Source organism: Nomascus leucogenys, chromosome 2 (assembly GCF_006542625.1).
Source record: "Nomascus leucogenys isolate Asia chromosome 2, Asia_NLE_v1, whole genome shotgun sequence".
Lineage (NCBI taxonomy): Eukaryota > Metazoa > Chordata > Mammalia > Primates > Hylobatidae > Nomascus > Nomascus leucogenys.
The window spans coordinates 131,357,211-131,377,576 of NC_044382.1; the positions used below are offsets into that span (position 1 = coordinate 131,357,211).

The 20,366-nt window shown below is 39.3% G+C and overlaps 1 protein-coding gene and 1 pseudogene across 1 annotated transcript in view; both read right to left on the minus strand.

The window, feature by feature from the left end:
• The window catches only part of CEP120 (centrosomal protein 120), an 84,510-nt gene that overhangs the window by 46,819 nt on the left and 17,325 nt on the right, over nt 1-20,366 (minus strand). The window contains exon 5 of the mRNA XM_030818338.1: nt 5,601-5,749. Within this exon, the coding sequence (XP_030674198.1) occupies nt 5,601-5,749 (149 nt within the window). The remainder of the gene's footprint in view (nt 1-5,600; nt 5,750-20,366) is intronic.
• LOC115836406 lies at nt 7,674-8,153 on the minus strand (annotated as a pseudogene).

Below are 20,366 nucleotides of genomic sequence, written 5' to 3' on the forward strand. Positions count from 1 at the left end.
CTACTGCATTCCAAAAATATTTGCTAAAATGTTTATTTTTTTATTTGATGTCTGAAACCCTCAAATAAAATTTCTGAATTTCTGCCAAATTACTGCCAAATTACTACCAAATTACTAATTTTTTAAAAAAAGGGTTGTCTTAGAAAAGCAGACTCTAAAAGACTTTATAGATTTATGTTGTTTTAAAGTTTTCATTGCATTCAACTGGTCCATGAAAGAATATGTGAAAGTTCTACTTAGAAGAAAGAGATTAAATATTTCAAACTGAGCTTTCCTTATTTTCACATATTTTATTTCATCTCATACTTCTCAGCCATCAGAGGCTCTATGTTATGAATGAGAAAAGGTTTTAAAGAAATTTAATCCAGGCTATTTAATATATAACATCTTAGTTGAGGTCTCTGATAAAGTTTTTAACTATTCTGTCAAAATTTAGAGGCCTATGAAAATAACACCAAAAAAATACCTTTTGTACTATAAGTGTTACTTTTCAGAGTTGCTAGTTTCATGGCCACATATGACTAAGAGATGAGATTCTTGTCCTACAAAATATAAAATATTTTCTAACAGACCTTTAATGTTCACTAGCATACTGTTAAACAATAAGCTATAAGCATTTAATGTGTTCATCAATAGGAGATGGCTTACATATAATTATCATACACCATGGCTGCTAAATAATAAGACATTAACATAAAAGTTATCTAAGACAGCAGTCCCTAACCATTTTGGCACCAGGGACTGGTTTCATGGAAGATAATTTTTCCACAAACAGGAGGGTATAGGGGGAATAGTTACAAGAGGAAACTGTTCTACCTCAGATCATTAGGCATTAGATTCTCATAAGGACCATGCAACCTAGATCCCTTGCATGTGTAGTTCACAATAAGGTTCGTGCTCCTATGAAAATCTAATGCCATCACTGATCTGACAGGAGGGAGAGCTCAGGCCGTAATGCTCACTAGCCGCTGCTGCTGCTCACCTCCTGCTGTGTAGCCCGGTTACTAACAGGCCACAAACCTGTACCAGTCCGCAGCCTGAGGGTTGAGGATCCCTCTCTAAGATATACTGTTGGTTTAAAAAAATTGCAGGATAGTTTGTATAGTTTGTGAAAATAAAAGTACTAACCACTTAGATTACAATAGCACAGTACCAGACACATAATAAATGTAAGTTATTTTAATCCTGCCCTTTAAAATGTATTCATGTTTAAGTGAGGAGATTTTAATCATGTGGACTTACACACACATTGCGAGGAGCACCTATGCACTTATAATTGTTACGATCACAAATTCTGGAGTCAGATCCCAAACCCTAACTCTAGTTCCATCAGTAACTCACTGTGAAATTTTAGAAAAATTATTTAATGTGTATGCACTTGTTTTAGGGTTGTTGGAAGGATTAAAAGAGATACATAGTCGCTGCTACAACAATGCCTAGCACACAGTTAGCTGTTGTTATGTGAAAATGGAAAATACCTAGGGAAGAACACACTAACCATTACAGTGATTACTCTGGAGGGGTTTAGAGAAGATTTTCATTTTTTTACTTTCTTTCATAATCATAAAGCAATAAAAACATTAATAAAGATCCTTATATATTTCACAGTACATTTAATTCTAAATTATTCCCATTATGGGGAGAAATTCTTTAAAAATTCTTTATTATCCTGATATTTAGAGACTATTTTTCTCCTACCCTCAACTTTCAATATTTAAGAAAAGAAGGAAGCAAGATTGTCACTAGCCGGTCTTCCTGCTCCAAACTCAATCCTCCATTCTACTAAAACTTTTTAGTAACATGTGCTAAGTCACTGATTTGCATCTGAAAAGGTTTGTAAATTTGTTTATTGCTTGATGCTTTCTTGATTAAGTTGAGAGGAAAAAACTAAACAGCTGATTTCATCCCAAACATAAACAATACAATCATTAAGCAGCAACACCCACCACACATACTCTCCTGCCCCCAGTCCCTGGAAATCACAAATCTGCTTGTAGGAATTTTTGCCTATTATGGATGATTCATTATAAATGGAACCACACAATATGCGGACTTTTGTGTCTGGATTCTTTCACTTAGCATGTTTCCAACATTCCTTTATGTTGTGGCATGTATCAGTACTTCATTCCTTTTTTTTTTTTTTTTTTTTTTTTGAGACAGAGTCTCGCACTATCACCCAGGCTTGAGTGCAGTGGTGTGATCTCGGCTCACTGCAAGCTCCACTTCCCAGGTTCATGCCATTCTCCTGCCTCAGCCTCCTGAGTAGCTGGGACTACAGGCACCCGCCACCACACCCGACTAATTTTTTTGCAATTTTAGTAGAGACAGGGTTTCACCATGTTAGCCAGGATGGTCTCGATCACCTGACCTCGTGATCTGCCCTCCTCGGCCTCCCAAAGTGCTGGGATTACAGGCGTGAGCCACTGTGCCCGGCCTTCATTCCTTTTTACTATAAAGATGGAGGTCTCGCTATGTTGCCCCGGCCAGTCTTGAACTGCTGAGACTCAAGGGATCCTCTTGCCTCAGACTTCCAAGTAGCTAAGATTACAGGTGTGTGCCATACCACCCACAGGGAGTACTTTGATAGCTAAATTGTATTTAATTTAATTGTATAGATATGCCAAAGTTTGTTTATCCATTCATCTATTGAGGGCATCTGGGTAGTTTTCACCTTTTGGCTATCATGGATAGTATTGCTATAAACACTCACATACAAATTTTTATTTGAACACCTGTTTCCAATAGTTTTGGGTATATATCTAGGAGTAGTATTGCTGATCATGTGGTAATTCTGTTTAACATTCTGAGGAATCTATCAGGCTTAATTTTTTATAGAGATAGTAAACAGTTTGCCAGACATTAACCTGTGTTGTTTTTTTAAAAACTAAAATGAAATAGTAATTTGTCCCAGTAATTCACCTGTATCACCAAGAACTGTATTATATTGGTTTTTAAAAGTTATGGACTCAATAGGTCAATTACCCACAGGAAACTTTACCATACAAATGTAGCTTCTCACAAACAACACGGTAGGCACCTTACTAACATTAAGTAGGCACCTTACTAACATTACCTCATTCCTCATGCAAAACTGAAAAGATGGTAAATATCACGACTATATAAAATCAAGCCTCAAAAAGGCTAAGTAACTTGCCTAAGTTGAAGGAGCTAGAAAATAGAATGAGATTCCAACTCAAATCTATCTTATTCCAAACTCATTAAGAGGCAAGAGAGCATTATATGGGAACAAGAGAATATTAAAAATGACCACATGGTCAGAAATACTTGGGCCATTAACTAGCTGTAAGATCTTCCTAAGACTTGGTTTCCTTATCTCTAAAATGAAAATGATCAACTCTAAGACTGTGGTAGGATTAAACGCAAAATATTCAGAGTGGGTGGCACAATGTCCATTATAAAAAGCATTACACCGTAAGTAATCAATAAATATGAACAATTATGCCTTCCTAAGGAGGATAAAAGTGTTAAAAGACTGATTTAAAATTCAGCTGGGCATGGTGGCTCACGACTGTAATCCCAGCACTTTAGGAGGCCAAGGCAGGAGGATCACCTGAGGTCAAGAGTTTGAGACCAACCTGGCGAATATGGTGAAACCCCATCTCTACTAAAAATATAAAAACTGACCAGGAGTGATGGCAGGTGCCTGTAATCCCAGCTACTCAGGAGAGTGAGGCAGGAGAATTGCTTCTACCGGGAAGGCAGAGGCTGTAGTGAGCTGAGACTGCACCACTGCACTTCAGCCTGGGTGACAAGAGCGAGGCTCCATCTCAAAAAAATAAAAATAAAAAAATAAAATGCTTTGCAAATATGGTAACAATGCAGTAAAAATACAGTACATTCCTAATTATCTGACATATGGACAAGAGTGTTCTGATGTGGTTAATAAATAAAAAGACAATAGATATCTGGCTTTCCCTGCAACTAGAGTGGCATATTAAATTATAACAATCCACAAGCAGAGCTTTGAGAAGAAAAATATGGAAACTGATATAAAGGCAAAAGTACGTATGTATCAATGAAGAAATTTACAGTATCAAATTAGGAGAGAGAGAGTAAATGCTCAAAGAACACCAAGTTCTTTACATAGTGGGGATGAATTCAGTGTGACAAAGTAAACACATTTCCTGAGAAAAATCTTTACCTGATGTACCTTGCAAGTCAAATTTGCATGTATTTGCAAGTCAAATAAAAATGTGGCCACTAATTGCATATTTCATTTGTGAATGTGGATTACATGGACATTTTGTTCCTCTAAGAAAGTAAATAAGGCCGGGCATGGTGGTTCACACCTGGAATCCCAGCACCTTGCAAGGCTGAGGTGGGAGGATCATTTGAGGCCAGGAGTTCGAGACCAGCCTGAGCAGCATAGTGAAACCCTGTCTCTACAAAAAATTTAAAAATTAGCTGGGTGTGGTGGCACATGCGTGTAATCTCAGCTACTCGGGAGGCTGAGGCAGAAGGATCAACTGACTCTCGGAGCTTGAGGCTACAGTGAGGTATGATCATGCCAAGGCACTCCAGGCTGGGCAACAAAGAAAGACCTGTCTCTTAGGGGAAAAAGGGGGGAGCGGAATACTCTGATAAAAATTGTACAGTTATAAACCATCTTATCTATTTTTATAAGTATTAATTCATTTCAGCTACTATAGAACAACATAATGTCAAGAAAACTAGACCAAGTTGATGGCAGAGGAGGGAAAAAAAAAAGGGAAGTGGAGTTGAGAAGGACAGTGGAATAACAGCTAGTTTTGTGTTGGGCCGCTGTTGGGAAGAAGGCAATCTACCATGAGCCCTGAGCATCCCTGCACATTCTTGCAGAGTATGGCAAGACTGCAAGGCCCAGACCACTCTTTTACTCAGCCCATTTCCCAGGGTTGTTTAAGCAGCTTGAGAGATAAGGTAATGTGTCTTCTTGGACAAAGACTAGGCCTGCTTACTGCTTGCAATAAAAGTGGCAGGTTCCCCAAATTCAGTTTCCTCAGCTGTGATAAAACCCACTATGTGCAGAGCAACCACCTGGGCCCCTCTGTGTAGTCCCTATGGGACTTGGGGTAAGGGCAACTGAAGGAAATATACCAATATTCATGTTCTTGCTCTGCTAAGCGTAATAAATTCCTTTGTTTCTGATCCAAGAACCTGTGTCTCTGCTAGCATCCATGATAGTAATAGCTTAATTTATTAGTTTATAAACAAGATAAAATAGTAGGCATTAAATATTAGTGGCAGAAAGTATTCCTGACATTGTAAGTTTCTTCAAAAAGTAAATTGTTCACAAATTTAAAAATCCTTTCATGTCAGTCCTTACAATGCCACACAGTACAATGGAAAACAATGTTAACTGATGGCCATTCTCCTAAATCCTGAGAGATTTATTCTCTTACAATCAAGATCATCAAAACCTATTTTTTCTAAATGAAAAAGTTTTCTTTCTAGTATGAAAGAAAACATGTTTTGAACTAATTTTTCAAAAGTTAAAAAAAAAAGTCTACTTGCAAGTCTTTTTAATACCTGAAAGGTAAAATGTTTTACATAATGTTTTCAAATTATTCATAAGTCACCAATCTCATGGAAAGTCTCACCTGTTCCAACTGGGTGGCAAATGCTATGGTCACTGACATAATAAAGGAGTCAGTACAATATTCTGCTGGTCCAATCTGATGGTAGCCTCCCTCTTCATTCAGCACAGCCACAATGTCCCTGGGGTCAAGTCCAGCCAGGATGGCAGGTACTTTACAGAGAAAAGCACGATTAAATTACATTGTAGTCTGTCATAAACCATTATAAGATTTTTAAAACTGATCATAATTTGCTTGGTAATTTTCATGAATACAGTTAATAGCTAATAAGGTTTCCTTTACTCTCTTACATACTCACCAAAGAAACCTTACTTAACCAGCATTTTCTTTCTGTATATAAAAGTAAAATTCTGAAGTAACATCTTTAAAACCTTAAGGTAATAAACCACATAGAAAAGGCATCTAACAGAGGTTTTACAGTGAATCTACAGTGGAAAGTGAATAAGCTAGATATGGCTAAGAAGAAAAGGGTAGCTGAACAGGGAATGGGGGAGTAAAAAAGAGTGTTCTAGACAGACGGGACAGTATGTACAAAAACACAGAAGCAAGAGAAAGCATGTGTGAGAAAACTGACACAGGCATAGGGTGCCAGATCACAGAGTGAGAACCGACATACAGAGGGAGGTGGGACTAGATAAGCAGAGGCCATATCATACAGTCTTTCTGTATGCTACCCAGAAACATTTTTGGATAGTTTTCTAAGAATAAGAGAAAATCATGAAACTAGTTTTGAGAAGAAAACTGACAGATAGGCTTTAGTATGAGGAGACTGAAGAGGGACAGGGTTTTTGAATTGATTTAAAAAACAAAAAACATACACAACTAAAATAAGTGACAATATCCAATGTTGAGGAGAATACAGGAAAGTGAGTGCTGTTAATGTTGGCAGTTATAAAATAGAATAACCTATTAGAGGGTGATGTATCAGGGCCTATCAAAATTTTACATGTGCATACCCTATAAACAAGCAATCCTTCTTCTAGGAGTTAATCCTAAAGAGTTGTGCTTACAGTAGCACTAGCTGAAAACAGTATAATAATTAAGAGCACAGATATCTAAGTCACATAGACCAAGGTTCCAATCCCAGTTCTGTCCTTCACTTGTTGCACAGGGAACCCATATCCATCTCTTTCAGTCTCCATTTTTTTTTTCTAAAAAGCTTTTATAGAGTTGTTGAAAGATCAAATAATGAAAGCAAAGCATTTAGCACAGCCTCTGACCCATTAAGCACTTTAATAAAGGTAGCCATTGTATAATAAGGCCAATAGAGCTTAGAAATTAAAATAACTATGAAATGTTCTCACTGACAGGGGAGTTACAAATAGGGTGAAGGTGAAAACTAGAATAAAACTTGCGGTGTTGGAATGGAATTGAAGGTGTCAATCTGAATTGATAATATATATACTGAAGCGTCTATATACATATATATAGAACAGCATCAATTCAGATATTATATATACACACATATATATATACACATATATACATACATATATATACACACATACATATGGTTTTTTGTTTTTTGCAGAGCTAGGTGAGGTTTTATTTTGGACCAAAAAAAAAAAGCAATTGAATTGTTTTGTAGCTGGAGGCATGGGCAAGCGGGGGTCCCCAGGTAGCAAACTCCACCGTGAGTGGACTGAGGGCTAGGGCTGAGCCTCAGGTGGGCCTCCTGTTCCCAGTGCTACCCTGCATAGCGCCTCCCTTCCAGGCTCTGGGGCAGCACAGGAGGGGTAGGCTGGGAGGGGCTGCCGCAGCTGTTCACTTGGACAGGACGTCAGACGACTCGGACACCAGCTTCCCATCACGTGTCTCCATCTTCGTCACAACCACGACCCTGCAGGAGCTGGTGCGGCTGAAGGAGCTGGAGCTCGCGCCAGAGCCAAAGCTGGAGCCCAGGCCGTAGCTGAGACCGGGGCTTGTGAGGCCCCCATAGGCCGAGCTCAGACCACCTGCATAGCCGCTGGTGGTCTTCGTATGAATACTCATGTTCTGCATCCCAGACTCCAGCCGGCTCTCCTCGCCCTCCAGCAGCTTCCTGTAGGTGGCGATCTCGATGTCCAGGGCCAGCTTGACGTTCATCAGCTCCTAGTACTCCCGCAGCTGCCGCCTGAGGTTGTTGATGCAGCTCTCGAACATGTTGTCCATGTTGCTCCTGGCCGTCTTCCGCTGCTGCAGGAGGCTCCACTTGGTCTCCAGCACCTTGTTCTGCTGCTCTAGGAACCGTACCTTGTCTATGAAGGAGGCAAACTTGCTGTTGAGGGTCTTGATCTGCTCCTTCTCTGGGGCGCGCACAGCCTGGATGTTGGGGTCCACCTCCAGGACAAGGGGACTCAGCAGGCTCTGGTTGACCGTGACTGCGGTGATGCCTCCCATGCTGCTGGCCCCACCATAGCCACCGCCCAGGACACCCTGAAAGCTGCTGCTGCCCACTCGGGAGAAGCTCGAGGAGCTGATGCGGGTACTGGGCCCACTTGTGTAGGAGCGGCTGCTGAAGGCCTGGGGGCCAGAGGTGGACACCTTGTATGACTTCTGGGTCACCCTGATGGACATGGTGGAGGCAGAAGTGGAGGCAGGTGGGCCAAACCAGGCAGAGATCCTAGAAAGGGCGGAGAAGCTGCTTCTTGGTCTGTTTTTTGTTTTTTATTGAGACAGAGTCTCGCTCTGTCACCCAGGCTGCAGCGGATCTTGGCTCACTGCAACCTCCCTCCCCCGGATTCAAGCAATTCTGCTGCCTCAGTCTCCTGAGTAGCTGGGATTACAGGCTTGTGCCACCAAGCCAGGCTAATTTTTTGTATTTTTAGTAGAGAAGGGGTTTCACCATGTTGGCCAGGCCAGTCTCAAACTCCTGGCCTCAAGTGATCCACCTGCCTCAGCCTCCCAAAGTGCTGGAACAGGCGTGAGCCACCATGCCTGGCCCTGGTCAATGTATATTGATAAATACAAGCAAAATGGTGTGTATGTGCTTTGGTTTCAATGTGTCCCATCCAAAACTCAGGTGTTGAAACTTAATGGCCAGTGTGATGGTATTAGGAGATATGGTCTTAAACAGGTGATTAGGTCATGAGAGCTCCACCCTAATGAATGAGATCAGGTGCCCTTATAAAAGGACTTGGTGGACAGAGTTCCTCTCTTGCTCTTCAGCCTTCTAATATGTGAGGATGTAGGACAAAGTCCCTCACCAGATGCCAGTGCCTGGATCTTGAACTTCCCAGCCTCCAGCACTGCGAGAAATAAATTTGTTCTTTATAAATTACCCAGTCTGTAGTATTCTATCATAGCAGCACAAAACAGGTAAGACCATATGTATATATACAAATGTGTGTATGTATTTATAGGTGTGTGTACACAGATATGCACAAATTCCCTCACTTTGTCTACTGAAAGGGCCTGGGAGCAGTGACACCTCATTATCAGCTAACCTACCTAGCACCTAGATCTTGGCTTCTAAAAATCATTCTTTACTAAAAGGAAGCAGGGCTCCTTAGAGAAATGGCTGAATCCAGAGCTGAGACAGGGTAAGCACAGGATACGCTTGGAACATCTTGTTGTGTCTGAAAATATTTGTTGATAAGTTCAAAGAATCATGGAGACATTCAAAAGGAAACAAAAGCAACTTAAAAGGGCTGCCCAAATCTGGGACAAATAATTAAGGGTAGTTAAATATTGTAAAACACTAAATAAAAAGAGAAAACTGTAAATTCAGACTGATATAAATAAACGAATTGAAGGTCTAATGAGAAATTGAATATATTCATAATTTCACAATTCTGCCCCACAAGAGTTATTAGTTACAAAGGAAAAAAGAGCAAGTTTACAGTTAAGAACACTCACACACAACACTTTAATCAAGTAATCAAAGTTAGCATTAGAAATAGGACAAATCAAAATTGTGCACCACCTGGTAAGATGCAATGGGAAGAACGTGGCATCTCTTCGATGACATTCCTGCCAAAGATGCATAAGCTAAATCTAAAATCAGACAAACTCAAGTCATGAAACAATCTACAAATTAACTGGCCTGCAATCTTCAAAATTTCAAGATCATGGAAAGATCAAGGAACTATTTCAGAATACACAGATATAACAATTCAATGTAACATCTAATTCTAAACTAAATCCTTTTCCTATAAAGGAAACTATTGGGAAAAGACAATTGGTAAAACAAAACTCAAATGAAATTAGGTGGTAGTAATGTATCAATGTTTCATTAATGTAATAAGGTTACATGTGTTAATATATTGATGTAAATTTCTCAGTTCTGATGGATATACCATGGTTATGAAGGAGAATGCTCTAATAAATACTCCAAATATTCAGGTGCAATAGGTAGTAAATTCCTCTCAAATAATCCAAGGAAAAATATTCTTCTTCATAACATACTTCCAACTTTTGGCGAAGACTGAGATTATTTCGCAACGAAAACAAATTCTTAAAATTTTTTTTTCCACTGAGGGAAAAAATAATAAAGGCTCTAGAATCTGACTTCCAAGTTCACATCCTGACTTCACTACTTACAATGTATGCCATTTTGGCAAACATATCGCTGAAATTCAATTTTAACCATCTCTTGGGTTTATGGTGCCTAGAGGTCATCCAAAAGAAGATGTCTAGGAGGCAAGTCATATTTGGGTCCAAAGGCCTAAGTGGGGTTCTTCAGCACAGAAGAGTATGATTGTATGACTGATGCCTGGTAAATAAATAATATTGCATTGGAAGAGTGTATACAGAACGAGAAGAAACTTCTTTAATATATAAAGTTTGAGAAGAGAATGAAAAGGCTAAAAGGAAGTTAAGAAGTACTGGTAAGAGAAGAAGCTGAGGAAAAGTTATTGTTAAAATACTGAATTATAATATCTTCTCAATTCAAAAGGTAATTCTCAACTCAGAATTAAACTTTTAGGACAAGACAACTATTTATAAATTCACTGAACTAAGAATATATGTGCCAATACAAACAGCACTATTAACGTTAGTTTTCCACATATATCTGGGACATTCCATGCAACATGACTGAAGCATAGTAGAATACCAATTGTATGATTTCAATTTCACTATTTGTTTCTCTCACTTCCAGAAGACACCTTCTTCCTCTATAGAAAAAGTTTACACAAGAGATGTAATCACAAAATATTAGAGTAGGAAAGAACTTTAGAGACTATCTCATCTAATTCCATCATTTTACCTAAAAGAAAATAGGGACTGTAAAACACTGAAGAAGAAATATGCAGTCTGGCACAAAGAACTTGGAAATCTTCATTTAGCAGGGGATGGAGCCAAGATGGCCAAATAGGAAAAGCTCCAGTGACAGCTCCCAGCGTGAGCAACGCAGAAGACGGGTGATTTCTGCATTTCCAACTGAGGCACCAGGTTCATCTCACTGGGGAATGCCGGACAGTGGGTGCAGGACAGTGGGTGCAGCGCACCATGTGTGAGCCGAAGCAGGGCAAGGCATCGCCTCACCCAAGAAGTACAAGGGGTCAGGGAATTCCCTTTCCTAGTCAAAGAAAGGGGTGACAGATGGCACCTGGAAAATCGGGTCACTCCCACCCTATTACTGCGTTCTTCCAACAGGCTTAACAAACGGCACACCAGGAAATTATATCCTGCACCTGGCTCGGAGGGTACTACACCCATGGAGCTTCACTCACTGCTAGCACGGCAGTCTGAGATTAAACTGCAAGGTGGCATCGAGGCTGGGGGAGGGGCGCCCACCATTGATCAGGCTTGAGTAGGTAAGCAAAGCAGCAAGGAAGCTCAAACTGGGTGGGGCCCACCACAGCTCAAGGAGGCCTGCCTGCCTCTGTAGGCTCCACCTTTGGGGGCAGGGCACAGACAAACAAAAGATAGCAATAACCTCTGAAGACTTAAATGCCCCTGTCTGACAGCTTTGAAGAGAGTAGTAGTTCTCCCAGCACGCAGCTTGAGATCTGAGAACAGGCAGACTGCCTCCTCAAGTGGGTCTGTGACCCCCGAGTAGCCTAACTGGGAGGCATCCCCCAGTAGGGGCAGACTGACACCTCACACAGCCGGGTACTCCTCTGAGACAAAACTTTCAGAGGAACGATGACGCAGCAACATTTGCGGTTCACCAATATCCACTGTTCTGCAGCCACCGCTGCTGATACCCAGGCAAACAGGATCTGGAGTGGACCTCCAGTAAACTCCAACAGACCTGCAGCTGAGGGTCCTGACTGTTAGAAGGAAAACTAACAAACAGAAAGGACATCCACACCAAAACCCCATCTGTACATCACCATCATCAAAGACCAAAGGTAGATAAAACCACAAAGATGGGGAAAAAACAGAGCAGAAAAACCAGAAACTCTAAAAAGCAGAGCGCCTCTCCTCCTCCAAAGGAACGCACCTCCTCACCAGCAATGGAACAAAGCTGGATGGAGAATGACTTTGACGAATTGAGAGAGGAAGGCTTCAGAAGATCAAACTAGTCCGAGCTAAAGGAGGAAGTTCAAACCAATGGAAAAGAAGTTAAAAACTTTGAAAAAAAATTAGACGCATGGATAACTAGAATAACCAATGCAGAGAAGTCCTTAAAGGACCCAACGGAGCTGAAAACCATGGCACGAGAACTACGTGACGAATGCATGAGCTTCAGTAACTGATGTGATCAACTGGAAGAAAGGGTATCAGAGATGGAAGACGAAATGAATGAAATGAAGCATGAAGAGAAGTTTAGAGAAAAAAGAATAAAAAGAAACAAACAAAGCCTCCAAGAAATATGGGACTATGTGAAAAGACCAAATCTATGTCTAATTGGTGTACCTGAAAGCGATGGGGAGAATGGAACCAAGTTGTAAAACACTCTTCAGGATATTATCTAGGAGAACTTCCCCAATCTAGCAAGGCAGGCCAACATTCACATTCAGGAAATACAGAGAACGCCACAGAGATACTCCTCGAGAAGAGCAACTCCAAGACACATAATTGTCAGATTCACCAATGTTGAAATGGAGGAAAAATGTTAAGGGCAGCCACAGAGAAAGGTCAGGTTACCCACCAAGGGAAGCCCATTAGACTAACAGCTGATCTCTCGGCAGAAACACTACAAGCCAGAAGAGAGTGGGGGCCAATATTCAACATTCTTAAAGAAAAAAATTTTCACCCAGAATTTCATATCCAGCCAAACTAAGCTTCATAAGTAAAGGAGAAATAAAATACTTTACAGACAAGCAAATGCTGAAAGATTTTGTCACCACCAGGCCTGCCCTACAAGAGCTCCTGAAGGAAGCACTAAACATGGAAAGGAAAAACTGGTACCAGCCATTGCAAAAACATACCAAATTGTAAAGACCATCAAGGCTAGGAAGAAACTGCATCAACTAACAGGCAAAATTACCAGCTAACATCATAATGACAGCATCAAATTCACACATAACAATAGTAACCTTAAATGTAAACAGGCTAAATGCTCCAATTAAAAGGCACAGACTGGCAAACTGGATAAAGAGTCAAGACCCATCAGTGTGCTGTATTCAGGAAACCCATCTCACGTGCAGAGGACACACATAGGCTCAAAATAAAGGGATGGAGGAAGACCTACCAAGCAAATGGAAAACAAAAAAAAAAAAGGCAGGAGTTGCAATCCTAGTCTCAGATAAAACAGACTTTAAACCAACAAAGATCAAAAGAGACAAAGAAGGCCATTATATAATGCTAAAGGGATCAACTCAACAAGAACTAACTATCCTAAATATATATGCATCCAATACAAGAGCACCCAGATTCATAAAGCAGGTCCTTAGTGACCTACAAAGAGACTTAGACTCCCACACAATAATAATGGGAGACTTTAGCACCCCACTGTCAACATTAGATAGATCAACGAGACATAAAGTTAACAAGGATATCCAGGAATTGAACTCAGCTCTGCACCAAGTGGACCTAATAGACATCTACAGAACTCTCCACCCCAAATCAACACAATATACATTCTTTTCAGCACCATACCACACCTATTCCAAAATTGACCAGATACTTGGAAGTAAAGCACTCCCCAGCAAATGTAAAAGAATAGAAATTATAACAAACTGTCTCTCAGACCACAGTGCAATCAAACTAGAACTCAGGATTAAGAAACTCACTCAAAATCGCTCAACTACATGGAAACTGAACAACCTGCTCCTGAATGACTACTGGGGATATAACGAAATGAAGGTAGAAATAAAGATGTTCTTTGAAACCAACCAGAACAAAGACACAACATACCAGAATTTCTGGGTCACATTCGAAGCATTGTGTAGAGGGAAATTTATAGCACTAAATGCCCACAAGAGAAAGCAGGAAAGATCTAAAATTGACACCCTAACATCACAATTAAAAGAACTAGAGAAGCAAGAGCAAACACATTCAAAAGCTAGCAGAAGGAAATAAATAACTAAGATCAGAGCAGAACTGAAGGAAATAGAGACACAAAAAACCCTTCAAAAAATCAATGAATCCAGAAGCTGGTTTTTTGAAAAGATCAACAAAACTGATAGACGGCTATCAAGATTAATAAAGAAGAAAAGAGAGAAGAATCAAATAGAAGCAATAAAAAATGACAAAGGGGATATCACCACCAATCCCACAGAAATACAAACTACCATCAGAGAATACTATAAACACCTCTGTGCAAATAAACTAGAAAATCTAGAAGAAATGGATAAATTCCTCAACACATACACTCTCCCAAGACTAAACCAGGAAAGAGTTGAATCTCTGAATAGACCAATAACAGGCTCTGAAATTGAGGCAATAATTAATAGCTTACCAACCAAAAAAAGTCCAGGACCAGATGGATTCACAGCCGAATTCTACCAGAGGTACAAGGAGGAGATGGTACCATTCCTTCTGAAACTATTCCAATCAATAGAAAAAGAAGGAATCCCCCCTAACTCATTTTATGAGGCCAGCATCATCCTCATACCAAAGCCTGGCAGAGACACAACAAAAAAACAGAATTTTAGACCAACATCCTTGATGCCTTGCATCCCAGGGATGAAGCCTGCTTCAACATATGCAAATCAATAAATGTAATCCAGCATATAAACAGAACCAAAGACAAAAATCACATGATTATCTCAATAGATGCAGAAAAGGCCTTTGACAAAATTCAACAGCACTTCATGCTAAAAACTCTCAATAAATTAGGTATTGATGGGACATATCTCAAAATAATAAGAGCTATCTATGACAAACCCACAGCCAATATCATACTGAATGGGCAAAAACTGGAAGCATTCCCTTGGAAAACTGGCACAAGACAGGGATGCCCTCTCTCACCACTCCTATTCAACATAGTGTTGGAAGTTCTGGCCAGGGCAATCAGGCAGGAGAAGGAAATAAAGGGCATTCAATTAGGAAAAGAGGAAGTCAAATTGTCCCTGTTTGCAGATGACATGATTGTATATCTAGAAATCCCCATTGTCTCAGCCCAAAATCTCCTTAAGCTGATAAGCAACTTCAGCAAAGTCTCAGGATACAAAATCAATGTACAAAAATCACAAGCATTCTTATACACCAATAACAGACAAACAGCCAAATCATGAGTGAAGTCCCATTCACAGTTGCTTCAAAGAGAATAAAATACCTAGGAATCCAACTTAAAAGGGATGTGAAGGACCTCTTCAAGGAGAACTACAAACCACTGCTCAATGAAATAAAAGGGGATACAAACAAATGGAAGAACATTCCATCCTCATGGGTAGGAAGAATCAATATCGTGAAAATGGCCATACTGCCCAAGGTAATTTATAGATTCAATGCCATCCCCATCAAGCTACCAATGACTTTCTTCACAGAATTGGAAAAAACTACTTGAAAGTTCATATGGAACCAAAAAAGAGCCCGCATCGCCAAGTCAATCCTAAGCCAAAAGAACAAAGCTGGAGGCATCACCCTACCTGACTTCAAACTATACTACAAGGCTACAGTAACCAAAACAGCATGGTACTGGTACCAAAACAGAGATATAGACCAACGGAACAGAACAGAGCCCTCAGAAATAATGCCACATATCTACAACTATCTGATCTTTGACAAACCTGACAAAAACAAGCAATGGGGAAAGGATTCCCTACTTAATAAATGGTGCTGGTAAAACTGGCTAGCCATATGTAGAAAGCTAAAACTGGATCCCTTCCTTACACCTTATACAAAAATTAATTCAAGATGGATTAAAGACTTACATGTTAGACCTAAAACCATAAAAACCCTAGAAGAAAACCTAGGCAATACCATTCAGGACATAGGCATGGGCAAGGACTTCATGTCTAAAACACCAAAAGCAATGGCAACAAAAGCCAAAATTGACAAATGGGATCTAACTAAACTAAAGAGCTTCTGCACAGCAAAAGAAACTACCATCAGAGTGAACAGGCAACCTACACAATGGGAGAAAATTTCTGCAAACTACTCATCTGACAAAGGGCTAATATCCAGAATCTACAATGAACTCAAACAAATTTACAAGAAAAAAACAAACAACCCCATCAAAAAGTGGGCGAAGGATATGAACAGACACTTCTCAAAAGAAGACATTTATGCAGCCAAAAAACACATGAAAAAATGTTCATCATCACTGGCCATCAGAGAAATGCAAATCAAAACCACAATGAGATACCATCTCACACCAGTTAGAATGGCAATCATTAAAAAGTCAGGAAACAACAGCTGCTGGAGAGGATGTGGAGAAATAGGAACACTTTTACACTGCTGGTGGGACTGTCAACTAGTTCAACCATTGTGGAAGACAGTGTGGCGATTCCTCAGGGATCTAGAACTAGAAATGCCATTTGACCCAGCCATCCCATTACTGGGTATATACCCAAAGGATTATAAATCATGCTTCTATAAAGACACATGCACACGTATGTTTATTGCGGCACTATTCACCATAGCAAAGACTTGGAACCAACCCAAATGTCCAACAATGATAGACTGGATTAAGAAAATGTGGCACATATACACCATGGAATACTATGCAGCCATAAAAAATGATGAGTTCATGTCCTTTGTAGGGACATGGATGAAGCTGGAAACCATCATTCTCAGCAAACTATCGCAAGGACAAAAAACCAAACACTGCATGTTCTCACTCATAGGTGGGAATTGAACAATAAGAACACATGGACACAGGAAGGGGAACATCACACACCGGGGACTGTTGTGCGGTGGGGGGTGGGGGGAGGGACAGCATTATGAGATATATCTAATGCTAAATGACGAGTTAATGGGTGCAGCACACCAACATGGCACATGTATACATATGTCAGAAACCTGCACGTTGTGCACATGTACCCTAAAACTTAAAGTATAATAATAATAAAAATAAAAAATAAAAAATATATTTAAAAAAAAGCCCTAATAGCAAATAAAAAGCTGAATGAACTAAAAATTAACAACTCCCCATAGATCTGTCAGAGAAGTGAGGTCTCAGGAAAACTGCTGCTCCCCAAAACTAAGGAAACAGACAGGGAGCTACAGAGAATCACAATTTTGGAACAGAAAGAGCCAATGCAGGGAGTAGGAAAACCTGAGCTGGGATGAATTGCTAGTAGCTTGGTGTGAACCAGCCTGAGACATAAAAACTCCAGGGGGACCCAGTCACAAGGGAGCCCCACACTTTTGGGACTTTTACCTCCAGGAGCTCTACCAGGTCCTCACAGTGAGTATCAGAGAAAAGTCCCCTCATTCTCCTGGCATAGGGAAGAGAAAAGAAACCATTCTGAAACATGCCAGACAATTCTGTTCTTGTTAACAAGGCCTGCCCTCGGAGAAACTATTTGCCAGAGCCTAACCTGTTGAGGTTCTAGCAGAGCCTAACTGACCAGGGAGAAGAGAAATACCCAATTCCAGCTGCCTCTGGTCTTCCATGCAAGGGAAGGGAATACACAACGCCAGCCCCTCCAGACACTCTGCCCCATCTAAGGGGAGAAAAAACTGAGAAGCAATGGTGAAGTTCAGACCCAAAGGGCACAGGCTCAGTAAAAGACTGAGACCTAACCATAAGGCTATAGAATGCTTCCCCTTCCCAACTCCTGACCACTACATTACTAAGGCCTATTTACAGCAGTTCCTTTTGCCCCATCATGTCCAGCTTGCAACAAAAAATTGCAAGGCATACTAAAAGGAAAAAGTAAAAACACAGTTTGAAGAGACTAAACAAGCATCAAACTAAAGTCAGATATGGCAGGAATGTTGGAATTATCAAAACAGAAAAAATTTTTAACTATGATTAATATGCCTTCTAAGGCTTTAACGAAAAAAATAGCATACAAGAACAGAGAGATAATGGGAGCAGAAAGATGGTAAAGTGTAAGAAAGAATAAAAAAGGAATGCTAGGGACAAAAAATACTGAAACAGAAATGAATGGCTATGAGAATTGGTTCATTAGTAGGTGGGACACAGGCTGAGGAAAGAAGCTCTGAGCTTAATATGACAACAGGAATTTTCAAAACTGGAACATCAAGAGAAAAAAGACTGGGGGGAAAAAACCCACAGAACAGAACAGAACAGAACAGAACAGAACATCTCAGAACTGTGAGATAACTAAAAATGGTGTAATAAACACAGACTGGGAATATCAGAAGCAAAAAGAGAGAAAGGAACAGAAGAAATATTTGAAGCAATAATTACTGAGAATTTCCCCCAATTAATGTCACACACTAAACCACAGATTCAGGAAGCTCAGAGAACACTGAGCAGGATAAATGCCAAAAAAAAAAAAAAAAAAAAAAAACTTGCTGCTAGGCATCCCATATTAAAATATCAGAAAATCAAAGCTAAAGAAAAAATATTGAAAGAAGCCAAATGGGAAAAAAATCTTACCTCTAACGGACCAAAGATAAGAATTACATCCAATTTCTCAGAAGCCATGCAAGCAAAAAGGGTAGAGTGAAGTATTTACAATGTTGAGAAAAAAAAAAAAAAAAAAAAAAACCACCAACCTAGAATTCTGTGCCCAGTGAAATTATCCTTCAAAAGTAAAGGAGAAATAAAAACTCTCAGACAAATAAAAATTGAGGGCATTTGTTGCCAGTAGACCTGCGTGCAAGAAATATTAAAAAGTTCTTCACAGACAAGAAAAATGGCATGGGTAAGAAGCTCAGATCTACACAATGAAATGAACAACATCAGAGAATAAATGAAAGTAAAATAAAAACTTTTATTTTTTATTCTTAATTGATCTAACAGATTAAGGTTCTTCAATTATTATGTGTGTGTGTGCACTCATGTGAGTGTGTATGCTGATGTATAACTGAAATGAAAGCAATGATACAAGGGACAAGAAGGAGGGATTAGTAATATTTTATTTTAAAACACCTAAAACAACCTGTGAAGCAGTGTAGTGTTATTTGAAGCTGGACCTTCAAAGTAAAAGCAGTATACTGTTATTTGAAATTTGTAAATGTATAGTGCAAACTCTAGGGCAACCACAAAAAAAACAAAAACAAAAAAGTATAACTGATATGCAAGAAAGAGAAAATTAAATTAAATTAAAACCACAAATGTGGGAAAAGAGTAACAGACAAAAACAGGAATAAGAAAGAGAAACAAATATAAAACACTAACAAATAAGGTTATTCACGCAACTATATTAATAATCACCTTGAACATCAATAGTTTAAATGCACCAGTTAAAAAACAGATTGTCAGAGTGGATCAAAAAAACAAGATCCAACTATATGTTATCTACAAGAAACCCACTTTAAATATAAAAACAAATATAGATTAAAAGCTGTACTAATCAAAAGAAAAAGGTGTAGTTATATTAATTTCAGACAGAACAGACTTCAGACCAAATAAAGTTAACAGGGAAAGGAGGAATATTACATGATGATAAAGCAGTCAATTCTGCAAAAAGACAAAATAATTTCTAATGTGAATGCACCTAACAGAGTTATCAAAATACATGCAGCAAAAACTAAGAGAACTGCAAGGAGAAATAGTTGAATCCAACTTGGAGACTTTAACACACACTATCAAAAATGGACAGATCCAGCAGGCAGAAAATCATTGACATAATCGAACTCAACATTATCAGTCAACCGGATGCAATGGATATCTATAGACCACTTCAAACAACAGCAGCCGAATACACATTCTTCTCAAGCTTACATAGACAGTTTACCAAGACAGAGCAATTCTCGGCCATAAAACACACCTTAACAAGTTTAAGAACAGAACTGTGTCTGCTGTCAGGCTACATAAACTAGAAATCAGTAACAGAGATAGCCGGAAAAATCCCAAAATACTTGGAGATTAAGCAATATACTTCTAAATAACACATGCGTTAAAAAAAAAATCTCAAGAGAAATTTAAAATATCTTGAACTAAATGAAAATGGAAATGAAAACACAACAAAGATTGTGAGATGCAATTTTTATTTGTCTGAGAGTTTTTATTTCTCCTTCACTTTTGAAGGATAATTTTGCTGGGCACAGAAATTGTGACATGCAATGAAAGCAGTGCTTAGAGGAAGATTTATAGCATTAAATGCATATGTTTGTTAGAAGAGAAGATCTAAAATCAAACATCTAAGCTTCCACCTTAGGAAACCAGAAAAAGAAGAGCAAATTAGGTCCAAGTAAGCAGAAGATAATAATAAAAATTAGAGCAAATCAATGGAACTGAAGACAGGAAATCAATAGAGAAAAATTAACAAAATCAAAAGCTGGTTCTCTGAAAAGATAAAATCAATAACCCTCTATCCAGGCTCAATAAGAAAAAAAAAAAAAAAGAAAGGATACAAATTACCAATATCA